The 19,696-nt window shown below is 39.2% G+C and overlaps 2 protein-coding genes and 1 long non-coding RNA gene across 4 annotated transcripts; 1 reads left to right on the top strand and 2 right to left on the bottom strand.

The window, feature by feature from the left end:
- Window positions 1-7,478: 7,478 nt before the first annotated feature.
- On the bottom strand, window positions 7,479-10,195 carry LOC120722798. Of its 2 annotated transcripts, XM_040013933.1 has the most exons (7): window positions 9,930-10,195; window positions 9,684-9,771; window positions 9,333-9,488; window positions 8,664-8,867; window positions 8,227-8,398; window positions 8,024-8,103; window positions 7,479-7,919 (listed from the first exon to the last, which is right to left on the bottom strand). In XM_040013933.1, coding segments are annotated over exons 1-7 (999 nt in total). In that variant the 5' UTR covers window positions 9,932-10,195; the 3' UTR covers window positions 7,479-7,622. The 2 variants fall into 2 exon arrangements, with proteins under 2 accessions (XP_039869867.1, XP_039869869.1); XM_040013935.1 differs by lacking the exon at window positions 9,333-9,488.
- Window positions 10,196-10,329: 134 nt separating this feature from the next.
- LOC120722799 lies at window positions 10,330-12,091 on the bottom strand. The gene is made up of 2 exons (XR_005693600.1): window positions 11,347-12,091; window positions 10,330-10,405 (listed from the first exon to the last, which is right to left on the bottom strand). It is a non-coding gene; the product is annotated as an uncharacterized LOC120722799 (long non-coding RNA).
- A 4,208-nt stretch (window positions 12,092-16,299) lies between these two features.
- On the top strand, window positions 16,300-19,252 carry LOC120722621. Its single transcript, XM_040013672.1, has 4 exons — window positions 16,300-17,314; window positions 17,456-17,707; window positions 18,269-18,358; window positions 18,529-19,252. The coding sequence occupies exons 1-4, from the start codon at window positions 17,185-17,187 to the stop codon at window positions 18,786-18,788; spliced, it is 732 nt and encodes a 243-aa protein (XP_039869606.1). The 5' UTR covers window positions 16,300-17,184; the 3' UTR covers window positions 18,789-19,252.
- Window positions 19,253-19,696: the final 444 nt, after the last annotated feature.

The raw sequence follows: 19,696 nt of genomic DNA, 5'->3' as shown, positions 1-19,696 counted from the left end.
GTTATTTACAATAATAGGGTCTATCCTATTACTGTTAAATTAACAACAAATTACTGTAAATATTATTATATTATAACTTTTTTTTACTGCAAATATCCGTAAAAAGCTATGGAAAGTTGCATTTTTTACATTAAATTGCTGTATAATTGACAAATATATTTGGTTTTTTCTATCATGATTTTGGTAAAATAATACGTTGTCTACCTTAAAAATTAGGGTTACAAAACCAGTATACCGTATTGTCTTTTACAGATTCCACATTTTTTACACGGTATATTCCTGGCAACCACAGCTGCCGGTATTTTACCGTAAATTTGACAGATTTTTTTTTACAGTGTAGGCACTGTAGGACAAGGGGCGAGGAACATCCCGGACAGGCCGCCATACTGCTGCAAGGTCGACAGAGAAAAAATGCCAGAGAATGCAGACACAGGAAGACAGACAACCATCTGCACTCACAATTAACCTAATCTTATTAAGTGCATGTCTTTGGACTGTAGGAAACTCCACACTGTTGCCTGAGAGGCAACAGTGCTAACCACCAGGGAACCTTGCTGCCCGAAATTAAATTTGTAGATGTAGAATGAGCAGTACGCTGATAAAAACTTTTTAAAAAACTTTATTGACTTTTCCGACATATAAAGGTGTTAAAATACTTTTCCTATGGATCTTACATGTCTACAGGGCCGTGCAGAGAGGTTTAAAGGGGCGAGTGCTCAAAGTTAAAAAGGGGCACATTGAACCAGGCTGAATAACAACAACACACATTCATCAAGAATCTAATATGGGCAACAAGGCAAAGCAAACGTCACCGATGTTTTACCTGATGGGTACATGGTAAATGGCCTGCATTTGTATAGCGCTTTTCTAGTCCTTAAGGACCCCAAAGCGCTTTACACTATATTCAGTCATTCACCCATTCACACACAGGCGATAGCAAGCTACATTGTAGCCACAGCCACCCTGGGGCGCACTGACAGAGGCGAGGCTGCCGGACACAGGTGCCACCGGGCCCTCTGACCACCACCAGTAGGCAAACATGGGGTTAGTATCTTGCCCAAAGATATTTGGCATGCAGCCAGGAGGCAGCCTGGGATCGAACCACCGACCTTCTGATTAGTGGCTGACCTGCTCTGCCACCTGAGCTACAGCCACAGTACGATGTTGCTGTTGAGGGGTTTCTGCTGCTCCTGCTGCTGATAGTGCTGGAGGGCAGGGCTGTGTTGATCTGAGACTGTAGACATTAAAAAGTCCATAGGTAGCTGATTAAACAAGTATCATGAGATAATAACAAAATGCAAAGATTGGTGACAGCGCTTGGAACCATAAGGACACAAAAAACTGTGAGAAATAATTTAGGCTCTGCCTGTGAATCACTCTTTGCTTCTCTTCTTCCTTCCATCCCATCATTTCATATATCACTCTCCACTTGCTGTCCATCTGAGAACAAGGCACAACTTGCTATTGCAATAAACTATAATTTAATTATCCACACCTAACAACTCTTGCACTTAATCTAAATGATGACAGAAAAATGTTATAGCACTGCCTTTAGTAGCCTCACACAGCTCCTACTGTTTCCTCCTCATGTCCTTACCAGGCATGGACAATGTTATATCATGAGTAATATTTTTTTTAAAAATCCATCTAAATAAAACACACACATGCACGCACACACAGTGACATTTTAGACCTTCTTCAGAATACTGTATATACTATGGGCATCACGGTGCTGATCCAGAATCCTTACATATTTATTACTAGAGCTACAATAATAAAGCAATGAGGAGGGGGAAGTAATAAATATGAAATAATGTATTTATGATGATTCCATTTGTTTCACTATCCACTCTGTGCAGGGGCAAAGCTTGTTACATTTTTAAACTGTAGAGATACAATGATTTTACTGCTGTAAAATCCAAATTTTGTCTTATTTAAAATATAAATCTAATATAATCTGCTTCTTAATGTATGTTCTTTAAAATACAGCTTGTGTGTTTTTTAAAATATTATAATAATGCATAATTATGTGGACATGCATATTATATCGTTTTTTAGTGAAATATAATCCCTCCAGAAAGGCAGGAAAAGCCCTGTAACTTACTTTAAAACTAAATATGTTCCCTAAAACGGTGACAGAGCTACAGACCCATGACAGCCTTACACAGGTATAGCCAGCAGCTATGACCAGCACTACTTGTGCAGTTAATAAAAGGACAGGTAATGTTTGTCACGCTGTTGCACACACAGCACGCTCGTTTGTTTCAGTTTGTCAGTTGCAACAAGACAACTTACCAACGTGTACGTAATAAGCTAATACTCCTGTGTGCTATACACTACAGTGTATGCTGTACACCTACTTACTGGTTTTGTCGCATCAGTCTGTGTCTCTGAGTTAACTTGTGTTTCTCCTACAGCTCCGGACCGGAAAAAATGCGCGTGCTCTTTGTGAGCTCGTTCCCGGCTCGTAACCAGCGCGTTCTGCCGTCAAGGGCGATCATTGGTTAATAGTGATCATGTGACTGATGCAAGCCAGATCCTTTTATTTAGCAAAACTGTGATTAATAGTTAAATATTATTGTTGAGGGGCACAGACAGGACTCCGCACGCACACACACATTAAAAAAAAAATAATAATAATTTTTTTTTTAAAAAGTTGCCTCAACAAAAGGGCACCTTGGGCACCCATCAGGAAAGGGGCGGGTGCTCAAGCCCCTCTAGCCCCCCCCCCCTCTGCACGTGCCTGCATGTCTACCATGGAATTCTTCATAGATTTCAGCCGTGCAGTGTCTCTTCATTATAAGGTCTTGGGCTACACACACTGCTTCACCATCTCTCCATCCTCCTCTCAACAATGCATCAACAAGAGCTTGAAAAACAGTATCCTGATCTCTATGTCCAACACTTCCTGTTTCTGGAGTGAATGACAAATGCTGGAGCATTTTTAATGATTCATCGACTAGACCAGCGTCTTCACAGCGTCTTCACAGCTTCACATCATTTAAACACACATACATACACAAAAACGAGCAACTGCTGACAAACATAGACAAAAACACTGTCTGCTGTTTGCAAAGACAACACGACAGTCTTCATCATAAAAGTTCCCGTTCCCGTTTCTTCTAGCAGCAACTACTTTTTCATATCTGCTTTAGTTGGTTTGTGTTTCAGTAACACATTCATAACTGAGTGCACTGAGTGTGGGGGATACATAGAAAGACAGTTTGAAAATACCCTGTAAGTTCCACTTGAGCGCCTCTCATCCTGTCAGCCCACTGCAAGGCCAGGTCGCCTCAGGGTCAGCCCATCTCTGATTATCTCATATGATTGGCGGCTCTGTCCATGGCCACGGGCGAATGAGTCAGTACGACATCAAGCCTTATTGGAGGAGCCCTGAGATCAGAGGCGAGGTCAGAGGTGGCAGAAGACCAGAGGAGGGAGATGTTAGCTTATGATTGGTTTATGAGTGACAGCTTGACACAACCAGGTAGGCAGAGAAGAAGAAAGGAAAAAGGGGTCAAGGTACCACTTAGATGTATTCAATTAGTTGCCTTGGCAATCGTAATAGGATTAGTTTAATTTAGAATCAGCATGATCGTGATGTATTTGTGTGCTGCTGTTGCAATCTGCTTCTGGGGCTGGAAAATGTGACTTGTTTTTTAACCGGTAGATAAGATGTACTTTATGTTTTCATACGTTTTGCTGTATTCCAGATGCATAACATAATGCAGCTTTCATTTGAAAGAAACTTTCAAGTTGTCCTCAGGTATGTTTGTTTTTTATGAGGGAATTTTAAGCCTTTATTTGATTGAAGAAGTGGAAAAAGAAGTAGATTTTACTCATTCAACCCCAAATTGAATGGAATTAGATTTGCTGGAATCGAATTGGGAAACCACTTCCTGTGGTTCATGTGTCCATGAGTTTGCTTGGTCTCACCATGCCTGCGTTGACTCTACCTGGGTACTCCAGCTTCTTCACACACTGCAAAGACATGCATGCTAATTAACTGGCGCTTCTCACTCTAAAAAGTAATTCAGAGGCTTAGTAAATATCACTATAAATATAAGTTAGATGAGCCTGATAAAATCTATGAATATCCTTTTAGTAATTATTTGAGTTTGATAAGTTGAAATAAATGTCTAACATGTTAACTTATGTGTTTGTGTTAAATTAAGGTATTCATTTACATTTATCTCAGACAAAAAATTTAGTATGTGGTTCACAGAATACCTTCTTTGCATGCACTTAATATTTTTGTTTAAAATTGAATCAAAACATTTGAGAAATATGTATCTATACTCATCAGTATCTTGTACTAAAATCATTAATTATTCAAATCAGTATTATTTATTGTCAGCAACTACAACTGAAAAGTGTAAGTAAAACACGATAACATAGAGTAATTGAGTACCATGAGCCTTTTCCATTGTTTCGTTCATTTTGTTTTTTAAATACTCTGAGCTTTTGTGTTTGCTCTCCTGGTTTGACATTTATCCTTCAAGTATGTGAGGCTTTGAGCTAAAAGGGAAAAGGCTCTTTTCTTTTTAGTGCTTGTTTATTTCGAGTTATTTCCATGTTTATGAAAATTAAATTTTCATTTGGAAAAATGTTTAACATGTGGTCATTTTTCATACATGTATTATGAAAAACACAACTACATATTAGTTTGTTTGGTTGTTTAGACTTAGACTACCAGTGGAATACAATAACATTCATATTTGAATGTTAGGGGGTGATCGTGGCTCAAGAGTTGGCAGTTCGTCTTGTAATCGGGAGGCTTGCCGGTTCGAGCCCCGGCACCGACAGTCTCGGTCGCCTACTGCCCTCTGGTAGTGGTCAGAGGGTGCCAGTGTCCGGCCGCCTCGCCTCTGTCAGTGCGCCCCAGGGCAGCTGTGGCTGCAATGTAGCTTGCCATCAGTGTGAATGGGTGGATGACTGAATGTAGTATTAAGCACTTTGGGGTCCTTAGGGACTAAGTAAAGCGCTATACAAATACAGGTCATTTACCATATTTAATATGAAGTACAATTTTGATTACGTTCAGTTTACAATATTAAGTAAATGGAACAAAATTTTGGATTAACTGACCATCTATATTTCACTTACATTGACCAAGCATGTCAGTGTTATTTACTCAATTTTTTCATGTTTGTGTAACAACTACAATTATTCATTTCAACTTAATATGTTTAAGCTTTAGTTATTCAATTGATCAAGTATATTGAACAGATTTGACTGGTTTCCAATATACTCAATAATGCCTCAAAAATTTTAAGTAAATGTCAGTTTCAGTTTTTAGAGTGTACAGTGCTCATAGGTGAATGGTTGTCTGTCTTTCTGTATTAGCCCTGCGATATTATAGGCAACCTGTCCGGGGTGTCCCTCACCCATTGCCCCACAACAGCTGGGATACACTTTAGTCTCCCTGAGATGCTTAAAGTGAAGCAATGCTTTTAACATTCATGGATTTGTCTAAAAAGGGATGTGGGGTGTACTCAATTAGATTGAACTAACACTACATATTTAGATTATTATTATTACACAATGAAAAGTAATTAGGTTGGATTCAGTTACGTTAGCTGATGAACATTGTGGGTAATTTCATTGGAAAGCATTCAACTCCTACAACTAGACCCTGCTGTTCTGTATACACAACGTACTATAACATTTTTCTTTTTTTCCGTAAGAATTTAAATCATGACACATTCCAAAGATTGCTCAGCACTGCTCCACCACCTTATAATTGAAATTAATATCAACAAACAGAGCCACACAGCCCTCAGTACTGTTTTCGATGTTCTCGCAAGTAATTTCGTAACCTTCAGTGAAAAGCTCCATACCCCTTTTCTCTGTTGTCCAGGTTTCCGATATTCTATTAAAAGGCTGGTGAATCAACTTAGGTAATGTTTGATGTTGTGAAAGTTGGCATGCAGGTGTCTGCTGTTAAAGTAAATTATTGAAAAATGTATTTTCTGTCCGTCTAAAGGGTTGCCTGTCTAATAACAGCAACCGTTTTTAATCTTCACGAAAAAGTTGTTATCAGGGTTTATGTCATTTTGCATTTCCTGCTGATGGGGTTCAGTTTCAGATCATCTTGCAAATCATGAACAGTTGGATGTGTATTAGCTGTGTCGGTTGCTATGAAGAAGTTGTCATAGCTGGTTGGCAATCATAAGTTCCTTTGTTTATTTAGCTGTACTGCTGCAGGGATGATGTGGATGAATAAAGAGTTTATTATGCTGCAAATAGGCAGTGTCCCTCTTTGCTCTTGCAGCTTTCATTGCAGCATTAACTCCTTCCTTTTCCTCCTTACTCCATCTGTAAAGTCCTTATTTAGGTGTATTTTAGTTTGACTTGGCCCAATGGAGGATAATCATTTTGTCCTTGCAGTTTTACATTAATCAACAGCCAAAGCACTAACGCTGAAGTTTTGAAATGCAGAATCCAAAACTATTGATGTCATAGTGACGCCATCTTTTATACTCACCATGTATCTAACTTGCAAAGTGTATCCATTGTGTAGCGGTTTATCTGTGCCCTTTTCAAAAACATCCAGTGGGCCAGATTGGAGTCCTTGCCAGGCCTGTTCTGGCCCCCAGGCCTTATGTTTGACACCCCTGCATTCAAACTACAGGAGTTGCTTGACTATGGAAACCCATCCCATGAAGCTCCTGGTGCACAGTTCTTTTGTTGATGTTAATACCAGAGGAGGTTATTGAGTTACTGAGTCAGCAGAAGGCTGGACACTTTTTACGCACTACGTCTCTCAGCACTTGATGACTGCTCTGTAACTTTATGTGGTCTCCCACTTGATTCCTGAATGCTTCCACTTTGCAGTGATGCCGCTTACAACTCGATATGGATGATGAATGTACTGTAGCCTCAAAACGATATCTCGATACATCAGGAAATTTGCAATAATGATGTCTCTGACTTTATATGTTTAATAAATACTGAAAAACATCTTATCAGTGCTTGCAGCTTGCAACCAGCAGCATTTATTCATGCACTCAAAATCTAGTCCCTTTTCCATCTTTCTATCCTTCCATTCTAGGGAAGGTAGGGAATGGAGTTATATCACTGACATCATCACCTAAAACTTTATACTGGGGTTATCCCAGATGATATGATGTGGCACAACCCAAGTGTTTGATTTTAAACACCTCTGGCAATGCACACTCAGAAATTAAAGTACAGAAATGTACCTATAGGGGTACAATGGCTTGTCACTGGGGTGGTACCCTCTAAGGTACCGTTCTGTACCCTAAACTGTGGGTACTGATTTGTACCCTTGTAATTTGTACCTTTTACACGTCAAACCTGTACTTTAAAGGGCAAAGTTGTACCCTTAGTATAAAGTACAAAAAGAACCCTTAAAAGGAGTACAAAAATGTCTTTCTAAAGGTTCAGTATCTACACACAGATTTCCTATATTTTTCCTCTCAAGATTTGAAAAATTGAAGATACAAAGTCAAAAATACTTGTCACATTTATTACCTTCTTAAATACATTGCTTAACTGTTACATACAAACTGTTATCAACAGAGTATGTGTCATAAGCTGCAACATCAATTTCCTGTCCAGGTTTTAGCAACGTCCATTCACTATCAATGGCATGGTGGTCAATACAGAAGATTTATTTGTCTGGTGACTGTGATTGGCAGAGGCCGGTCCTCACCCTCATCTATTTTCACAATGTACTTTTGGAGAAAAATCAGGGTGTTCTTCAGATGTTTTGGGTAAGCAAGGTTGAAGACAAAATACAAGCAGAAAGAAGAGATGATTCCTTCAAAAATACACGAGCTTCTGCACACTTCACTGCCATCCAACTTCACAATGTTTGGAGCGCTTCTGGAGAACACTGGTTTCCAGTCTTCATGAAGTAGCTGAACAGTTGGATAGGGGGTTTTAGGATGAACCTTTGAAGTCAAAAGAGAAGGTAGAGGAAAGCAATATCTTAGCCTCTTAACAAAAGATACATTTGTTTTCCTTTTATATAGACTAAATATTTTAATACACACACCTCTCCAAGTATGACAAAGAGATCCAGTTTCTCCTTGAAGACGTATGGCAGGAATAAAAGTGCAGCCCTTGTGTCAAGATCTGCCAAAAAAAAAAAAAAAAAACCCACAAGATCACCCATGCATTTTATCTGGCATTTCCAGTTACCTATAAAAATTATATAAAATGGAAGCCTTGAAGTTAAAAAAAAAAAAAAGCAAATACCTGGTAGGTCATCAGTGAGAGCCTCCTCTCTTGCATCAAGGTAGAGCTGGTAGAGTGGGGTTTTCCCTCGTGTAAGGTCAATACCCTTTGCTGCAACACATGAGAGCCCTTCACGAAATCGCTGGCTTACATTACCCGTTGTTGGTTGGATCCACCCGAGTTCGTTGCACAGCTACAAGTAAAAAATTCATTTTCAGTACAAAATAACAGTGTATGAAAATGAAATAATCTAAAGTTGATATTAATTATGTATGGTGCTGCATAATTATTTTTTTTATAGAATTTAACAACAATACTGTAAGAAGTTACATGAACATACAAAAAAAAGGAAAGCGGGACAGATGAAGAAAGCAAGGTCAAGGGCAAATAAAATTTACTACTATAAACATGTTAAATGTGACAGCTATTTCCAAGTTCAATTCAGCTTTCTGACTTACACCAGTAGGCATCCCTAAGAAGGGGTACTTCAACACATCCTCCACAGGCATACCATCTGCAATTTCTTTTTGCCGCCAAGCAAACGTTTGCTGCATACGGTTATGAACCATCATGGTATCTGGTTGCATCTTCTGATATTGGGACTGTAAGACCTTTAAGTGGGCGTCTATGGATAATAAATCCTCTCCTTGGATGCATGGTCCCTTGAAAGAAAGCAAGAGTGAGAAGAGAACGTCAAAACAGATTAGAAAACCCAACATAAGACTAAATATACAATTAGAGCTGACACGATCTGTGCATCACAAAGAACTCGTATCGGTTAAAATTAACCGATACCATGAACCAATATTTAAAATATGGAAACTCTGAAATAATTTCACATAAAATCTTAATTGTTAACTTGAAATTTTAGTTTTGGAGTCATATTTAAAAAATTTTTTTTATTTTTTTTTAATCTAGTTCACCCTCTTTTAGCGCCTTCCAATTAATAACTTTTTGTGAGGTAGAAGTATTAGCACTGGTACTTTGTATTAGCAAGTGCTCTAATCCAAGTATTGGTATTGTTTCGGTTTGAAAAAAAGGGGTACAGTTGCATCCCTAATCCTTAGTTTTAGATGTAATAACAGATGCAAGAACATTTTATAGCTCAAGATGTCCCTCACACCAACCTGACAAACATTTCTCTGACTTGTTCGTTGACATTTATTAGGCTGCCCTCTCCTCGTAGAACCAAACTTCTCCTTACAACGTCTCACTGCCTCACTGTCGACTAGTGGTGCCCGCTCTGATTTGAATTTACGTCTCAAAGACATATGCCATGTGTGCTTGTTGAACAGAAACATAAGTTACTGTAAAAACAATCTACACAAAATACACCCAACAAAGAATCAGTAAACATACTTCATACAAACCTACTGAGAGGCTACAGATTGTCTTACTAACAAAACAAGATCGAAAAAAGCTTCACTTTTACTTTGTAATCTTGAAGGAACCTTATGCTAATTTTAAATTTAACTTACATAACCATTTCCCTCACGATCCTTGAGGAAAGGATACTTCATTACCAGCGTCTTCACAGCTTGCACATATTCAGAATTTGTGGGATACCTGTAATATCAGAAGAAACATAAGTGTTAGAGCAACTGCTGACAAACAAACTTTATCAAGTGTCAGTTATTGTTTCTTAGTAATGTAGTGTTTATTTTCAATATGACAGATTCAGCTTTCTCTAAAGCAACAAGCTAACATTACCCTGATTAACTTACATAGTATACTGTGCCACAGCTTCATATAGAACTCTGATTATTGTGTGTCTGTCCCTTGGATTTTCACTTGGAATTTCAAAAGAGGCTGGCAGTCTCAAAGTATTTTCATTGCTGTGAAAACAGTTAAGTGTTTGTTTTTATTGCATGAATTGAAGTATAAAACACTACAGTAACAATACATATGGTAGAAACAATGATCATATTAACTAAATCCTAAAAGTGCATAACGGCCAACATGTATGCTTCAGACATACTAACTTCATTATAAATAAGAAAATACCTTATTGAAGTTGACGAAATAGATGGTTGCCAGTCTTCTGGAGAGACAGTCTGTAGAGTCAGCGTCACTGAAGATTCCTTCATCCTTGACACAAATTGGTTGAATTTAACCTGCTTTTTGAAGGATCCTTGGAAAAGGTATGCAACCATAGTCTCAGTAAGACCGCAGTCAACTGTGTCACCATCAACCTCATTGTCTGCAAGATAAATGGTAGTACAAACTCTAAATTCCATCTAAGGATATTTATCACCACATTTTTACATGGGTAAAAACCATATATCACACACATTAAAACCTTTTGTACAACTTCTTTCAGTTCAAAGAAATATTCATTAAAAAAAAATCAGTAAATTAAATAAAATAAACCAAATTTTTAGAGTGAATCCTCTCGATATGCAAAGTTTTCATTTTTAAATTTAGATGTTTGTTTGGGACTACTGGACACAGGAGAGCAGAGTCTGAGCATGCTTTTGTGCCCTTTCAAGTTTGGAAGAAAAAAAAGACTAGAATGCTGTAATTTGTTAATATTCACTAAGGTGACTCCTTTCTCCAGATTTCCGACAGTTTCTGCCGTCTGTTCTTTCAGACCGATTACTTATAGCGATAACACCCGCAGGACCGTATTACAAGCTCAGATTACATGCTGAAAAAGTTCCCACATTGCTTAAAACGCGACTATCAAACCCCAGCTGCGACACCCTTGTTATATTTTAAACAAGTGCGGCGTCAAGATATTTCCTTTAAACGTTATATTCAGCCGCCCATGTGTGTTGATGGCCTTGGAATGGATGTAAAAACGTGATTTTATTAAACCATTAATACACTAACGGTAAACTGCATTCAGCTACCAGGGAATCAAATTTCGCGCCGTTCCGCTGCGCAGGGGTTACCGAACCTATAGACTGTGGCCGAACCACATATATAAGTTCAAATTTATACAAATACTATGTGTACACATTTTTCATTTTTCAGAACTGTGACCTCAACTTTACACATGAAACGTTTGTAAAAACGTTTGTAAAAAGACATAATTTGAGCTAAGAGAGTGCCGAAACTAGCTAAATTGCTAATATACGTTAAACTAGGCTAAACCAATAATTAGTAATTACGCTACATTTTTCTTTAAATAAAACTTACCTCTGAAATGCTGAGCTTCAGCTTCGGTGACATCTAAGCCCCACTCTTGTATTTTTGTTAAGAGTTCCTCGGTTGAAAGTGAACAGAGCACACCAGGACTTGCAAGTTCGTAATCCATCTCCCTCCGTTGATAAAACAAAATGGCACCTGCTGCATTTACAGAAAGTTCTAGAATCCACCAGCTATTCGTTGAGTTTCTTCTTCTACTTTTTGTTTGATGTTGTGAGGATGGGCTCAACTCGCACTCCGAGTTCAATAAGGGTACTTTTTTGCAATTCATCCAAATAGTTATACTTTAAAAAAAAACACTCTCTTAAAAAAATTTTTAAATGCATTTTTACTTTTTTTCTTTCAAATAAATTCATTGTTCTTAAAGCAACTTAAAAATAACGGGGGTTCAGGGAATACAAAAACAACAACAGCAATGAAAATAATAAAAAATAAAATAAAAACACTAAAATATATGCTTAAATCAATACAGTTGCAAATAAATTACTGTCAAAAAGAATTAAAAAAAAAACTCTAATCAAAAAGAGCTTAATCAACCTGTACTTTATCTTTTGAAAGAATGGGTACAAATAAGTACTTTTCACAATTAAGGAACATGTATGTACCTTTCAGACGCTAAAAAAGGTACAGATAGTTACCCCGAGGTCCAATATTTGTCCTTAGAATGTATTAATGTCATTTTTGTACCTTGGGGCACAGTAATGTACCCCTTCCGTACCCCTATTTCTGACTGTGTGGGAGTGAAAACACATATTGTCTAGTACTTTTAAAATCGAATATGCACACAGATTTTAAACTTTATAACATTAAAATCTGTGAGCTACTGTACGAGACTTTTACACTGACTTCTGTCGCAGTGAGTGAGGCACTTTAACTCTATCTGGAAAGCTGTATATTAGAGAAAACTGTGGACACACTGAGCAGCTGAATGAAGGTTATGAACTGCAGTGTACACTTCAAACATGGAAGTGAGCTTCTCTAGTACTTACAGTGCAGCAAACAAGTTGTGCGCCTGTCTCCCCCACTAAACTCCCTCTCCCATGCTCTTAACAGCTGCACTCAACTCATCCTCCCTTTCTTAATCATTCCTGCACTTCACCCTCACTTTCATATGCTGCCTCAGATCTCCACCTCCACCCACACGTTGCTTCTTTAAAGCCTTCATCCTTGAGTTCCTCTCTCTGCTTTTGCTCAGACTTTTCCCTCCTTTTCTGCCATTCTACCCCCCAACCTACCTCACTTCTTGTCTTCTTTCTGTCCATCTTCATCTTTTTACACCATCTCTCTTCTCCTAGCCTCTCTCAGCCTCTAACTAATCAGTGTCTCATCCCGTAAAGCTACTTGTTACAGCTGGGGGGAAAAAGGCTGAACAAGCCAATAATCTCCACCATTGCTCAGGTTCATTGTCCAGCTCAGGTAAGAGTTCAAGTGTTTCAGAGGGCCGCTCAGATCACATCAAACCCTGTCTAACTTAACCCCTGAGATTGTTCCAAATAGCACATTTCTCATTAAAAGTGCCTGAGTACTCCGTCAAATGTCAGAGCACTGAGTCTGCAAAATTTTAGCAGCCCATTCCCTGGATATATTGAATCTGAAAAGAGAATGTCAGGGCAAGGACTTGATGGATTACTGACCTGACCAATGGGATTAAGTTCAGTCAGAAAATGTTAGTATCAACGAGGTGCTATGGAGATGAATAAAACACGTTATTAAGACTAAAGATGTCTGTCCTTTTACAACATTCAGAATTTGAGAGGAGCCATCAGGTTGGATTTCACTCCAAAAACAGAAGCTAACAAATCAGGCCAACAATCGTGGAAAGAAGTCTTACCCCATTCAACCCTGATGTGCACGAAACTAAATTCTAATTTAATAATTAAACTACACTAAGTACAGTCACATGCTGCTCTTTTTTTTTTTTTTTTTTTTTTTGCTGTCGTTAAATAAAAGTGAAGCTCAAAAATGTGACAAACTAAACCCTAATTAAAAGTTTATTATTCCCTTGGGAGTAATTTGGTGGGTACAGCAATAAGCACTGAAATCTGTAGTGAAGATGAAAGTTACTTAAACAAACATATTTCTAATCCTGGGATAATAGTCCTCAACATGAAATATAAAATGTAAACAAAGTTAACTTCAGAAAGTCCAGATGAGCAGAGTCTCTAAATGGTCACGTGCACTTAGATAAAGTACAGATGTATACAGTTGAAAATGACTAAGTATATTAGTTATAACACTATAATATACAAAGTATATCAAAATATACTTTGCATTTTCTATTTATATATATAGATGTGTGATTAACTTTGGTGTATTATTTATTTATATTTAACTTGCGAAAAAAGTATTATTATCTACTAAATGTTTCACTGCCAGTCCCTAAGTGTGTATGTCCACTGTTTGGGCTACAGTGGGCTTTTAAACAAACCCAGTTTTAAATTGTCCAATTGTCCCCATGATCACTGGTGGATTAGTGATGAACAGCGATGTGCAAGACTAGCCAACTAGACGATTACACGTTGATACCCTTGATTTTTTTTTTTTTTTTTTTTTTACAAATACTATATAATACTAAATAGCAGTTTTCTCGACCCCTTTCTCTTTTTCTGCTGGCATTGCCGACATTAGCCAGATTAGCAAACTAGTCTGATATTGCATATATTTTCAGCCCTGCTGACCACCAGAGCACCTGACTCAAACTCCCTCTCTTTGCCATTGAGAGCATCCTCAACCACCTGGTATGGCCACAGCACTGCCTACGACTGCAAAGCTCTCCAAAGAATGGTGCGGTGCTCTGAAAGGATATTTGGAGGCGAGCTTCCCTCCCTCTAGGACAACTACAGGAAGCGGTGCCTGAGGAAAGTGGGGAGGATCATCAAAGACTCCAGTCATCCCAGCCATAAACTGTTCAAACTCCTTCCATCAGGCAGGAGGTACTGCAGTATCCAGTCCCGAACCAGCAGACTTTTTCCATCAGGCCATCAAGACTACTGAACACTTTATAGACACCTCACTTTCACTTACCGGAACTTTGACATTATGCACTCCATACTGAACATATATGCCATTTCTTTTGCTAAATATTCAACTGCTGACCTTTGTGTATTTTATTTGTTATTTTTTATTTTATATATATATATATATATATATAAAATAAATAAATTAAAAATAAATAAAATAAAAATAAAATATAATTTATTTTTTTTTCCTTAAAATTCTCCTTCTCTTATATTTGGTTGTTTCTTATGTTTCTTGTATTTTGCACACCACTGTTGCTTGTGAAGCTTGCACACAAGAATTTCATTCACATGTGCTGTACCAGTGTACCAGTAATGTGATGTGACAATCAAAGTGATTTGATTTGATTTGACAGTCCTCATTTATAAAGTGCTCCGTAAACCCTAATATTGTGGCTAACAGGTGTATTTTGTCTAATTGTCCCTAATTGTGACAATTAGGGACAATTAGACAACAAGAAAGAACCACTTACTTCTAAAAAGACACAGGGTAAAAGTGAACAGTATAGCATTATTTTTAATGTAAAACTAATTATTGGAGCCAAAGGCGGTACAGAGTGATTCCTGTTAAACTGCTTCTCTATCATATACTAATGTGGGACTTTTTAGTGGCAATCAACTTAGTGACGTCATATTCTGTACTCTGACAAAATGGCACTGAACATGCTCTAAAACTTGTGATGTAAAACACCTGTTTTTTTTAATCAGTGTTAAATGGCAATTTTAAGTGAGAGTTGTTTTTAAAGTAGGACTCAATGATGTAAATGGTTTATATGTATAGAATAAATCACTGTATGAATGCATGAACAGATGTTACCTGTAGCATGAACGTGCTTTAGGTGGTCGCTAAAACTTGAAATGCACTATATAAATATGAATCTATTCAGAAAACAGGGAGAAAGGTACGAGAAAACAACAGCAGTGATAGCATGGGCGGAACAGCTAAGCAGCAAGCTTTATCTTCCCACAATGCTCTGTCAAGTCGAAAGAGCTACAGATTTAGGTGATTTAGACGATTGTGCCTACACCTACGCAAAAATAACACCACTCAGTATTTCCTTTTTATAGGTCAATGAACGCCTGAATGTAGGTTGAAGGAGAAATCTAATAACTATCTACTGTCATAAGAGACGTGTTGGGAAAAAAAAATAAAATAAAGGTTTGAAAGCACATTGAAAAGCTAACTGCAGAAACCATTGAAACAATGGTGTGGATACAAAACCCCAAACTTGTATTATTAAGACTGATGTATTGAACATAAGGCACTACACATTTTACAGAGAAAGTCCTGAAAAAGGCTGAAAAAAGCCCAAAAAAGGGAAGCAAAGTAGGACCGTTTCAGTTTTTTGTTTTTGTTTGTTTGTTTTTTACCTGTCCCGTTTGGATCTTTAGCCATCAGAATTGTTGTCTGAAGGCCAAGAAAGATGCCAAGCGGATTTACTTTACCAAGTGGATCATCATGGCCTTGCCATATTTGTCCATTTGATTGACCTTTACTATAATGATATATTTATTTGATTTGATTTTTGGTTGTTACAGACGGGACAGACATGACTGGGGGATAAGAGGAAGAATGAAAGAAAGAGAGGGAGGGAAAGAGAAATAGAGGGGAGAAGAGACGGTGAGAAAGGGGGGAAGAAAAAAAAAAGAAAAACAAACAAAACACCTGGATCACCTGTATGGAGATAAGAAAAAACAGAAGAGAAAACAAACAAAAAAGAGCAACATAACAAATACAACACCATCACAATAAACTAGCTAACAGTAGATAGGGGTAGCTACTAAATATTACATGTTATTGTGCAGTACGCAAGATCGACAGCGCACAATGTGCTTTGAGGTAGCAGCCAAGAAAGGTGTAGTTTGTGTCTGTGTACACCTGTGTGCACACCTGTGTGCATCAGCACGCTTGTATTCAAAAGTTTCTCCATGTAACGATCTGCTAGGGAGTGTGGGGAGCCATAGCCCCGTCCCCCAGGGCATGAAGCAGGTATGAAGGAGATCCAGGCCCCAGACATCCAGAGGCCCCAGAATACGAGGACTCAAGGAGGACCACCAGGGGGGCAACCGTGCCACCCTCCTGGGAAGAGCTGAGGAGAGCCCCAAACGAGAGGTCACCCAGCAGCCACGGAGCAGAGGCCAGAGGGGGTTGTAGTGACGTGCCCGCGGGCTCTGCCGGCAGCCAGCTGTGCCAGAGAGGACCGAGCCTCAGGCCTCTGGGCCAGAGGCTTGAGGGCACCCAACCCCCCGGAAGGGGCCCAGCCGGGCCACAGGCGCCTGGCCCTGCCAATCGGCCACCAGGAGTGAGTCGGTACATACATGAGCGCCCAGCCCCAGACACCAAGAACCACCAACACACCAACGTCTGAGAGCATCAGCCACTGGCAGCAAGTGTGGTGAGGGGAGATAGGCCTCCATACCTCAGAGAGCCTGAGATGTTCCCAGAGAGGTGGAGTCTAACGGTGTGTTCGCACCGAACGCAATGGACGCGAATAGAGCGTCAGGTTTACATGTAAAGTCAATGGAAAAGCGCGATGACCCGCGATTGCGGCTCCCGCGAAAATTCGGAAGCAGATTTGCATCGCCAAAACGCCTGAAACGCGCGTCAGTCTAGCCCGTTTGGAGCGTTTGACTCGCGAAAAAAACCACGCGCGTGAGTTGCATTTTGTGCATCGCGTCTACCGCTCGAGTTGGAAAAATCTGAACTCCAGCGTCAAATCGCGCCGCGACAACCAATCAGGAGCCTGGTGACGTGGCTCTGACCTAGGTCAAAGGGGCAGATCCAGCCAAAGCCCTTCATTCTTCATTCAGTATGGAGGAAAAGCTCATCAGTGCCGTGGCTAATCACCCCGAGCTATATGATGCTAGCTGCTACTTCTACCGAGACAGGAATAAAAAGGACCTAGCTTGGAGACACATAAGTGAGGAGATCGGGCAACCTGGTAAGTTCATTCCTTCTTCTTTTTAATTTTCAGACTGACCCGATGAAGCCGCGCAAAAGCTAGCAAGCCCGCCTACTGTCCCGCGATTTTCCCACTGATGTACAAATACCTTTCCGCTAACAAGATAATGCGTTTATTCAGAGGACATCTGCAGGAGAAAGTGGAAGAGCCTCAGGGACACATATAATAAGGAGAAGAGGACAGAGAAGGAGAAGAGGAGTGGGTCTGCAGCAGGATCGGGGAAGAGATGGAAGTTCTTCGCGGTCATGGGGTTTCTGGACCCCTTCATCACCCCGCGGGAGACAAGCGGCAATATGGTGCGGACCGTGGAGAACTTCTCCCCCGAGGACCAGGGACAGCCCGAAGAGGCAGCAGGGGAGTGTCAGTCAGAAGGTATGTTTAAAATGAATTAATGTAGGCAGTTAATTTATGCATGTTGTCATACAGGAATATATTTTGTTTATTATTAAACAGTATACAGTAGTCCCGCTGTTCATCCGTCACTGCCTCGCCTTTTCGCTGATTCTTCTTTTATTGCACCGTACAGCTTTCAACAATGCGCATTGCATTCTGCAGCCCAAATGACAAATCTCCTCCTGCGCTTGCCAAACTTATCATGTTTGGTTTTGATAACCATCACGTCCAATAGAAAAAAACAGCACAAAAACACTCTTAACTATGACCCTCATTCAGAAATAGACACCTGCACCGGGAGCAAAAAAGGCGCACAAAAGTGGCGCCGCAGACGGAGAAAAAGCGCGGCATAATACTTTTACGTTTTAAAATCGACAAAGGTTTGCACTTTGAGAATCAACTTGTGAGAACTGTGACTACTGTTCATGTGCTGCAATAAATGAGCACTGTATATAATAATAAATATATAAGTATATAATAATATAATATTCTCTATGACTATTGTCTTCAACCTGTTAACATTTAATATTGTCTTGATAGAGTCAAGTAATCATGCAGCAGAGTCATCCCCTGTTGCTTCTCCTGGCTCCCCAGTCCCTGGTCCCTCAGCTCCTGCTGCTGCACCCACAGGTATGAACATCAAGCACCGCTAGCTTTTTACTTGCTTGAATCCCCTTGTGATCACCTTTACTAAATATCTACAACCAATCTGTTCATATCCTGTTTTTTTCAATTTTGAAAATGAAAATCTAGTAGCAGCCTTCTCATTACTTTATGTTGTTTTGTGCTGTGTTTTACAGGCCCACAGAGGAGGACAGCTCGAAGGCGGGCGAGGGACGGGTCCCAGGACGGTCCATCGGCGGTGGAGCTGGCCATCCTGGAGTCCCTAAAGAGGCCACGCCCGTCTCCAACAGAATATTTTCTCCTCAGCCTTGTTCCTGCTCTGGAGAGCATGCTGCCTCAGACACGAGAATTCGTGAAATTTCAAATTTATAAATTAGTTTTTGAAAACAGCACAGCTGTGTTAAATTTGGAAACATTGGACCCTAATGATCAGTAGTTTTCTGATGAGGCAGCAGGCTCTCCAGGGCAGAAACAATGTTCTTATTTTTCTCCTCCTTCTCCCTGAGGCTCTTCCACTCCAAGCTGGGTCCTTTTTATTCCTGTCTCTCTGTAAATAGTTAAATTTTATATATTTATGTTTAATGTTTTTGTTACTGAATTTATATATTTTTTCAAATAAACATTTATAATGACAAATGTCTCTGTTCTACTACACAGCAAATATTGGCACCCGACTTGACACAAGTAGAATTTATTTCATATTATACTAATGACAAAACATACTAATACAGTGGGATACAAAAGTTTGGGCAGCATTGTGAAAAGTAATTATTTTCCTGTACAAACCATTGGTTGTCACAATAAAAATTGTCAGTTAAATACATCATATAGGAGACACACATAGTGATATTTGAGAAGTGAAATGCAGTTCACTGGATTTACAGAAAGTGTGCAATAACTGTTTAAACTAAATAAAGCAGGTGCATAAATTGCCAACACAAAAAAAGAGAAATGAAATAAATATTTAGTATATATCAATGTGTGTGTCTCCTATATGATATATGCAAGTGACATTTTTTACTGTAACAGCGATTCATACAGGAAAATAATGACTATTAATAAGGTTGCTCAAACTTTTGCACCAGACTGTATATAGGAACATAGTGAAGACAAGTTACTTAAGAGAGTAAAAAGAGGTTAGTTTATTTTGGAGTAGAGCTCCATTTATTAAGAAAAATTTAAAAAGACAGGAACACTCTTTAGAGGTTTGTGGGTGGCTCTTAAAAGAGCCGTTGTGGGGAAGTCACTGGGACTTCAAACAGGCTACTCCTTTGGTTGCCAAGACACAGCTCCCTCCACCGAGAAGTGAGCCATGAATTTCTCCCTGACCAGGACAGCCTCTCT

Source organism: Simochromis diagramma, unplaced genomic scaffold, assembly GCF_900408965.1.
Source record: "Simochromis diagramma unplaced genomic scaffold, fSimDia1.1 OVJJ01000705.1, whole genome shotgun sequence".
Taxonomy (NCBI): Eukaryota; Metazoa; Chordata; class Actinopteri; order Cichliformes; family Cichlidae; genus Simochromis; species Simochromis diagramma.
Note: the sequence above shows the minus strand (reverse complement) of the source record. Positions and strands in the feature narration are given on the sequence as shown.